We start from the raw sequence: 8982 nt of genomic DNA, 5'->3' as shown, positions 1-8982 counted from the left end.
GAGGCGGGAGGATTGCTCGAGCTCAGGAGTTCGAGAGCAGCCTGAGCAAGAGCGAGACCCCATCTCTACTAAAAACAGAAAAATTAGCTGGGTGTGGTGGTACACGCCTGTAGTCCCAGCTACTTGGGAGGCTGAGGCAGGAGGATCGCTTGAGCCCAGGAGTTTGAGGTTGCTGTGAGCTAGACTGACGCCACGGCGCTCTAGCCTGGCAACAGAGCAAGACTCTGTCTCAAAAAAAAGGAAAAAAAAAAAGAGCTGAGAAGGTGGCTGCACACCCTGAGCGCCCCCTATGCCGCCGCTCCCCACCGCCACAGCCTCCATCCCCACCGCGCCCCGACGCTGCCCGTCCTACCTCCCATTCTCCAGCTCAGCAGCCACTCTCTGGACGCACCCTGCTCCGCCCCCTTAGCGCAGCCTTCCTCTCCTCTGCGCGGCTCTCCCAGCGGCAGGTGAAGGAGCACGGACTCTTCCTCTCCTTCGTCCTTCCCCTCTGTCACCATCTCGTCCTACCATTTATTTACCCAACAAACTCTCTTCGCAATCCCACTCCCCTCTCTCGCTTCAGGAAACGTACGGAATGGGAGGATTGGGGGACAGGTGATGGACGGGGCACGCGCGGCCTTTTCCTCCACCCCTCGGTTCCCGCCCAACTGACTCCACCTCTGTGGAATGTCATCGTGAAAGGACTGGTACATTTCTGTCATTCTGCCCGGACATCTCAAGCCCAACATGGGGCTTACGAGATGAGGCGGAAAGCGCTGTTTCAGCAGAGGATGCCTGTGCTGGCAACGCCAGCAGTGGACCATTTATAATTCAGTTCTCCCGGTTCATTCCATAGTCCACTTAGAATTCGATGCAAGCTGCACAAAGTCAGCTCGTGTGCAGCTCTTCATGAGTCTGGTCAACGAGATCACCATGGACAGTTAACCAGGTTGTGCGTTATACAAGGGCAGCTCATCTAAATGAAATATTGCTGGGAAAAGGTCTAACATCTAGAAACAAGTGTGATGGCTTTTCCTTGTGTCCTTACCAATCCCACAGGTGCTGTCCCCGCTGTCCGACTCCATCCTGGCAGAGAAGACGGTAACCGTGCTAGACGACAAAGTGTCGGTGACGGACTTGGCCATCCAGCTCGTGGCTGGGCTGTCCGTCACCCTGCACCCCAACGTGGAGAACAGCAAGGCCATCACAGCTGTGGCCACAGCGGAGGAGGTGCTGCGGGCCCCCAAGCAGGTAGGGGTCCCGACGGCAGAGGTTGGGCGGGAGCAGAGCCGGCGTCTGTGCCGGAGGCAGCAGAAGGGGAGGGAGGAGGCAGGAAGCGGGGCAGGCTGGCAGAACCGCTGTCCACGACGGAGGCTGCGTCATTGCAGACAAAGCGCTCATCTTACCCACAGAGCTTCCGGGTCACACAGACCGAGGGTCTGCGATGAACCGGAGCAGTGACACACGGCGCACAGAGGTGTAGCCGCTACCTACTGCTGCGTAACGCCTGCCACCAACTCAGCAGCTCAAGACAGTGCCCACCTGTCAGCTCACGGCGTTGTGGGTGGCTCAGGGCATCACACGGCCGAAATCAAAGTTCGGGCTGGCTGGGTTCCTGCCAGCACGCTCTGGGGAAGAGTCTGCGCCCGCAGTTATTTACGTGTTGGCAGAAGCCGGATCTTTGCAGTTGTGTGATTGAGGCCCTCAGCTCTTTGCTGGTCACTGGCTGGGAGCTTCTCTTAGCTCCCTGAGGCCACCGCAGTCCTCCCTCCTCTCTCCCCACCCTCCCCACGGGCCTCAACCCAGCAGCGGTGCAGGGTCCTCACGCCTCCAGCCTCCCTGCCTTCCCCTCCTGCCACCAGCTAGAGAAATCGCTCTGCTTTGAAGGGTCCAAGTGATATCATTGGACCCACCCAGATAGTCCGGGAAGATCTCCTCGCCCCTTACCTTAAGGCCACCTGCGCCATATAACACAGTCGTGAGCAATGTCACGCTGGGGTTTAGGGTGGAGCATCTTTGGTGGGCCATTCTGGAAATCATGCCTACCACCAGGAGACAGTTGCGAGCTGACTTTGTTCCAGAGTGTCCTGGGACGCTTGCGGGTCCACGTCCAGCCCCCAGCGCCGGCTTCTCTTCTCTCTTGAGGGCAGGAGATCGGCGTGGTGTCTTCTAGTCTATAAAGGGCAGAGTAAGAGGAGTGGAGGAGCGTGCAGGGGAGACAGCCGAACACATGGAGCTATTTGCCGAGAATTTGTAATCAATTAGGGCGGACGATTGGCATTGCGACCTCCCTGGCATGGGGCGAGGCCACCGGTCCCCTCCCCGACGTGGCCCATCTGTCTTCATCAGCTGACAGTAACTGGCGGCCCCAGCACTGACTCTGGGGGATTTGTGGACGTGGTTCATCTGATTTGCAGACATCACTCTTGAAAGCACAGAGCTCTAAATCACTCCTGGGCATGTGTTATTGTAAGTCGTTCGGAATTTCTCATCTTTGGGGAGACGCGTTGGCCTCTCCTGATAAAACGCCAGGTTCCAACCTCTCCGTAAGGAGCTGATGGAAGGACTTGGTCTCCATCCCTCAGCAGGGCGGACAGAGATGGATTTTGGCATGCTGAGGGCGCGCAGGGGTTTAGCTCCGATTGTCTGCCATTCGGGGCTTGTTTTATGTTAACTTCTTTCTCCATCTCGAGTTTGTGAAGAAAAATTAATTCAAGAGGAAAAGTCAGCCACCATGAGCTTGCACACTACTGATGGTGCTTGACCTCAGCCCAGGGAGTGTGGAAGGCTGGCACCTTGTTTGTGATGTTTTCTACTTCGAAATACAAAATCTGAAAGATTTTTGCACCCACAAATGTGAGTCGTGGCGTACCCCTCCCCCCACGCCTCGTGTGTTCTGCAGAAAACCAGGACAGAGGGATGAAGAGATGAGTCCCGGGGGACGCACACCTGAGGCTGAGGCCTTAGCAAGGGGCTTGCGGGGGCGCAGGACCCATCCGCCGCTGTGGGTGGGGGGGCAGGGTGGGAACCGCATTGCTGAGCCAGCGTCATCTGGCTTCGTTGGTCCCCCGAAGCTACGCCTGAGCTCGGATTCCAGTGCAAGGACTCCGTTTAGCGGATAAAAGCAACCCCAGTGGGGAAGTCAGCGGGCGGTGCTTCCAGCTCAGCCATCTCCGCGGGCAGCTGGTTTTGTTAACCAAGATATCGCTGAACCAGCTAGCGGGTCTGTGCATCACCGATGACAATGACTGGCTTCCACAACAGGCCCTTGTCACGTGGTCACAGACACTGACTAGTGGCCCGGTCTTTGGAACTCTCGTGGGTACTGCGGGCGGGAGAGCCGGGAAACACGGTCAGGGCCGAGGGCGTTGAAGAGGAAGCTTCCCTCCTCTCTTCCACGTTGCCTGAGACATAGGGAAAGAAGCGTGTTTTGCGCATTACGGCTGACCCTGCTGTCCCGTCGAAGGTGCTCTGTCGGCTGTCACCCCACGGCAGTGATGTCCCACGTGCTAGCGGATGGCATTATCTGGGGGTTCTGTGTTGCTGTTTGTTGGTTGTCGGTTTGTTCCTGGGGAGGATGGCCCTGCTGCTGTCAGCAAGTTTCTCCTTTTGTTCCTGTTTAAATTAAGGTGATTTCTCTGACCTTGACGTACGGCTGTAGGCTTCCTCTCTGCATCCATTGACTGCTGGGTCTGGATTCGGGGTCCCGCTCCCCATTTCCCAGGGTGTTTTCCTAGAAGGGGGTTTCTAGAGAACAGACACCCCCCCAGGCTGGTCTTCTAACCGCCTCTCTCCCCGCAGGAAGCCGTGGTCAGCACGTGGCTGCAGTTCAGCGACGGCTCGGTGACACCCCTGGACATCTACGACACCAGGGACTTCTCCCTGGCGGCCACCTCCCAGGACGAGGCCGTGGTGTCGGTCCCCCAGGCCCGCTCCCCCAGGTGGCCCGTGGTGGTGGCGGAAGGCGAGGGCCAGGGCGCGCTGGTCCGGGTGGACATGACGATCGCAGAGGCCTGCCAGAAATCCAAGCGCAAGAGCGTCCTGGCCGTGGGCGTTGGCAGCGTCAGGGTCAAGTTCGGGCAGAACGACGCTGACCCCGGCCCCGGCGGGGATGACGAGGAAGAGGAGATCAAGAACCACGCCAGCGAGCGCCGGCAGAAGGGGCAGGGGCAGGAGCAGGAGCGCGTGGGCCAGGATGGGCCCCTCTACGGCAGCTCTTCCCTGGGGCGTGAGGAGGGGGCGCTGGGGAGGGCCACCTCCACGGCCAGGTCGCCGCTGGGCCCCAGAGTGGTGAAGAACAGCCGGGCGGACGGGGGCAGGCTGCAGAACATCCCCATCGACTTCACCAACTTCCCGGCCCACGTGGACCTCCCCGGGGCCGGCGGGGCGCCGGGGGAGAGCGACCCGGTGCAGACGCCCCGCGGCCTGAGCGACCTGGAGATCGGCATGTACGCCCTGCTGGGCGTCTTCTGCCTGGCCATCCTGGTCTTCCTGATCAACTGCGCCACCTTTGCGCTCAAGTACAGGCACAAGCAAGTGCCCCCGGAAGGCCAGGCCACCGTGACGCACTCTCACGACTGGGTGTGGCTGGGCAACGAGGCGGAGCTGCTGGAGAACGTGGGGGACCCGCCGCCGCCCCCGCACGAGCACACGACCGTCATCGACCGCGGCGCCGACGAGGAGAGCGGCCACCTGCTCCTCAACGGCGGCTCCCAGAAGCACGTGCAGAGCCAGGCGCTCAGGTCGGCCGCGGCCGGGGGCCGGCAGGGCCGGGGACAGAAGCAGGAGCCGCTGCACTCGCCCACGTCCAAGAGGAAGAAGGTGAAGTTCACCACCTTCACCACCATCCCCCCGGACGACGGCTGCCCCACCGTCAACTCCATCCTTGGTGGCAACGACGAGGACATCAAGTGGGTGTGTTGAGACGGTGGGCGCCCCAAGGACGCGGGGGCCGTCTGGAGAGAGTGGCAGACGGAGCGTGGGCCCCCCTGGCCAAGGGGCTCGGCCCGCCTGCCTTCCTTCAGGTCCACAGTAGATCTCGGCTCCGAATTTGGCCCAGGCGGGGCAGGACTTCTCGCGGGGCTGAGTAGGAAGAGCTGGGCCTCCGTGGCAGTGGGAAGTTTTGAAGCCGGGAAGGGACATTTTTTTGTATCAAGCGTTTTTTGTTTTTTTTTTTAGCAGTCCACGGTGGCGGATTTTCAAAAGTCAGAGAAATAAATTCTGGGCTGCGGAGAGCGCAGACCAAGATATCGAGCTGCACAAGGTACAATTAGGAAGGCTATTTTACAGGTCAACATATAATACAGATGAGCTACCAAAAATCATTTGTTTAAAAAAATGAAAAAAAGACAAATAAAAAGAGATAGAAATAATAATCTGTTTATATTTCTAATAAAGGAGCAAAATAAAAAAATAGGGCCCCCTAAGAGACATTTTCCATTGTAGTTCAATATTTGCTTTGACTGTCTGCAAGGGGCTGCCTCTTGGGATAGAACGAAGGATTTTTAAATCTTTACTTGATAATCTTTTCTTCTCTTTTCCACGTTTCCTTTTTTTTTTTCCTTTCTGTGTCCTAGACTTCTATTTCATTTATATTTAATGTTTATTTCTAAGGATCAAGGAGTATATTTTTCTTAAAGGAAACATAAATTATATTCCTGTTTGTTAGACGGATTCCTATAAACGAGGTCCATTAATCCAGTCTTTGAGTAGTAACGTTAACGCTTTTCTGTAGCCCTCCAGCCTGGCTGGTGTTTGCTGGGTTTTCACAGTTGAGGGAGCACTCAGAGCCTCTCGTGGGAGGAGGGAACCGCTGCCCTACCGCCACCACCACGATGGGACATTGCTAACGGCCGTGCGAAGGGGACGCGGCCGGCAGATGGCGCCCAGCCTGGACCACCCGACCACGCGGTGACTCCTTCCCTCCCGCACGGGGCCAAGTTGGGTCAAATCCAAAAGAAAGACAGTGCCCAGGAATAATCACAGTCGACCTAGTGGGATGGGGCTATCCCAACATATATCCGATGCTGAAAAAATGAACAAAGATTTAAAAAAAAACACTGGGAGTTTTTGTTTTTCTTACTCGGTTGGGTGGGGTACACCAGCATAAACTCTAAAGATAAAAATCTATGTTAGATTGTCAATCAACTGTGTTTTTGAACAGCATAATTGTGTAGCAGCACATTGCAAAGACGCATTCATCCAAAGCGACACGTATGTGGCCCGGAGGACCACGGCAGAGCGACATGAACCCCTTCGTGCGCACCCGGCCCCGGGTCTCCCTGTGCGTCGTCCGCGGGAGGAGGACGGCCGACGGCACGTCGCGCTCTCAGCAGAGATGCCAGGGGTGTTCATCGTGTTTATTTTTTTAACGACTAAACCCAGTAGCTAAGAAAGGGTCCCCGAAGCCTCCTCCCCGTGGTTGGACCTTTTAAAACTATATTTGTAGCACATGCTGTAGACGGAAAGAAGATATTTATTTATACTGTGATGCCAATTGTCATTAAAAGGCGTATCATGGTGTGACATTCAGTATCTCGTGGGGTGTTTCTTGTTTCCTTGGGTTCCTGCTCCTCACCCGAAATGCACAGCTGCTGGAGAGCTAGGCCTTTAGGCTACAGGGAAGACAATGCATTTGCCCGTCTCTTTTTATTTTTCCTTCTTGGTTCCTTGGCCGACCCAGAGTAATTCCTAAACAGAAAACCTTTCTCTCATCTGTGCGAGTCAGTGGGACTGAGCTGGGCTCCAAAACATGCCTTTTTCATAACTTCCAGGGTGACGCCAAGGCCACCGACCTGAGGCCCCGCTTTGCAAAGGAAAGCCCCGGCCTTGAATGGAAGATGTTGTTAAATCTCTCCTCCGGGGAAAAGGGTTACTTTTGGTTGTTTTGTGTGTGTTGTTGCTATTGTGTGTTTGAAGTTTGCATGGGACTGTTTTTGCTGTCGATGATTGGTTGGGGGAAGAACATCTTTCAGTAGAAGACAAGGTTTTTTTTTTTTAAATAACAGCTTTATTGAGATATCATTCACATAGCAAAACATTGACCCATTTAAGCTGCACAATTTAACGTTTTTTAGTATTCACAGAGTTTATAGCCTTCAACACATCCATTTTGGAGCATTTTCTTCATCCCAAAAAGAACCCCCTTTGGCTGTCGCTGCCTTATGTCTTCTGCGTGGGATAAGAGTAACTTTCTTTTCTTTTTCACGCTTTTATGTATGTTCCAAATTCATTATAATAAATACGGATGGCTCATATAATCATAAAAGTTATTTTTTAAAATTCCCATAGAAAAGCCTGTTATGAGAAAGAAGCTAATGGGTGGGATCCCCTCCACATTTTGTCCAAGAAAGTTCCAGTCCCTCCAGATCCGCAAAGAACCGGCGAAGTGATAACATCTCAGAGATAATGTGTGTGATCGACCTGTCTCAGATACGCTGAGGATGTAGAAGCCAATTGTCAGACTCATCCAGCCAGATGTGAACACGTGTGTTTGTTCTAAGATCTTGGCGGGGAGGGAACATTAGTGTCCAGGAAGCTGGGAACCCATGAGCCCGTGTGTCTGTCTTCCCTGCTGTGTGTCTGTCTTCCCTGCTGCTGCGGAAGCAGAGCAAGGGCTGTGAACAGCTGCCGAGCCCAGAGCTGCTCCAACCTTCCCGCGCACAGGTGTCTCCTGTGGACCTTGCTGGTTAAACGCAGGTTATCATTCGGGGGCCTGGGGTGGCACCTGAGGTCCTGCTTTTCTAATCAGCCTCCTGGTGATGCTGTGGGGACCGGTCCACGGGTGATGCCTTCGCTGGCCACGGCTTCCAGGGTCGGGGCAGGCGCTGCCAAGAGCTCCGCGGTGAGGAGCTGGAGCCGGGAGCGCGTGCTCCATCTGGTGGCGCTTTGGATAATTGCAACGACAAGAATAAACTCTCAGGCCGGGCGCAGGGGCTCACGCCTGTAATCCTAGGTCTCTGGGAGGCCGAGGCAGGCGGATTGTTTGAGCTCAGGAGTTCGAAACCAGCCTGAGCAAGAGTGAGACCCCCGTCTCTACTAAAAATAGAAAGAAATTAATTGGAAAACTAAAAATATATAGAAAAAACTAGCCGGGCATGGTGGCACATGCCTGTAGTCCCAGCTACTCAGGAGGCTGAGGCAGGAGGATTGCTTGAGCCCAGGAGTTTGAGGTTGCTGTGAGCTAGGATGATGCCATGGCACTCTAGCCCAGGCAACACAGCAAGACTCTGTCTCAAAAAAAAAAAAAAAAAAAAAGAATAAACTCTCCAAGGAAAAGGCAAAAGTTTCCTGATGGCCAGATTCTGGCCAGAAGTGGGTAGCTGGTCACATCCAGCTGAGAGGTTGTGGCAGGAAATGAAAGAGAGGGGCGATCGGAGAACCGAGGCCAACCAGATCATCTGGGAGCCAACTGGTTTTCACCTGAGCCAATTCATGGGCAGCAGAGCTCTGCTTTGCCCGAAGTTATTGGTTAGAAACACAACGGCCAGGCAGACCCGGCTCAGACCCTGGCTCAGATTCCACCCCTAGGCATGTGCCCCACAGAACTGAAAACAGGTGTTCACGCAAAAACTTAAATGCAACGCTCAGAGCATCATTCACAATAGAGAGAAACAACCTGAGAGTCCCTCGGTGCACGCACGGACGAACAGAACGTGGCCTGTCCACGCAAGGGAATAGTATTCAGTCACAGACAGGAATCATGCTCTGACACACGCCACAACATGGATGAGCTTTGGAAACACGCCGCTAAGTGAACAGAAGCCAGATACGAAAGGCCACCTATTGCGTGAGTCCGTCTGCGTGAAGTGTCCAACGCAGGCCGATCCGCAGGGACAGAAAGTGGAGCATCGTTGCTTTGTGCTGGTGAGAATGGGGACTAGAGAAGGGATAGCTAAAGGGATTTGGGGCTTCTTTCTGGAGTGATGAAAATGTTCTAAAATCGACCACGAGAATGGTTGCAAACTCTGTGGATGTAGTAAAGAGATGATTGAATTGTAC

At 54.7% G+C, this 8982-nt stretch overlaps 1 protein-coding gene across 1 annotated transcript in view; it reads left to right on the top strand.

Moving 5' to 3' along the window:
* TMEM132C (transmembrane protein 132C) overlaps positions 1 to 4905 on the top strand; it is a 157031-nt gene extending 152126 nt beyond the window's left edge. The window contains exons 8-9 of the mRNA XM_012663444.1: positions 1042 to 1233; positions 3784 to 4905. Of these exons, the coding sequence (XP_012518898.1) occupies positions 1042 to 1233; positions 3784 to 4905 (1314 nt within the window). The remainder of the gene's footprint in view (positions 1 to 1041; positions 1234 to 3783) is intronic.
* Positions 4906 to 8982: the final 4077 nt, after the last annotated feature.

This window comes from Propithecus coquereli, unplaced genomic scaffold (assembly GCF_000956105.1).
Source record: "Propithecus coquereli isolate 6110/MARCELLA unplaced genomic scaffold, Pcoq_1.0 Scaffold81, whole genome shotgun sequence".
Taxonomy (NCBI): domain Eukaryota; kingdom Metazoa; phylum Chordata; class Mammalia; order Primates; family Indriidae; genus Propithecus; species Propithecus coquereli.
The sequence above is the reverse complement of the archived record's forward strand: the minus strand, read 5'-3'. Positions and strand labels throughout refer to the sequence as shown.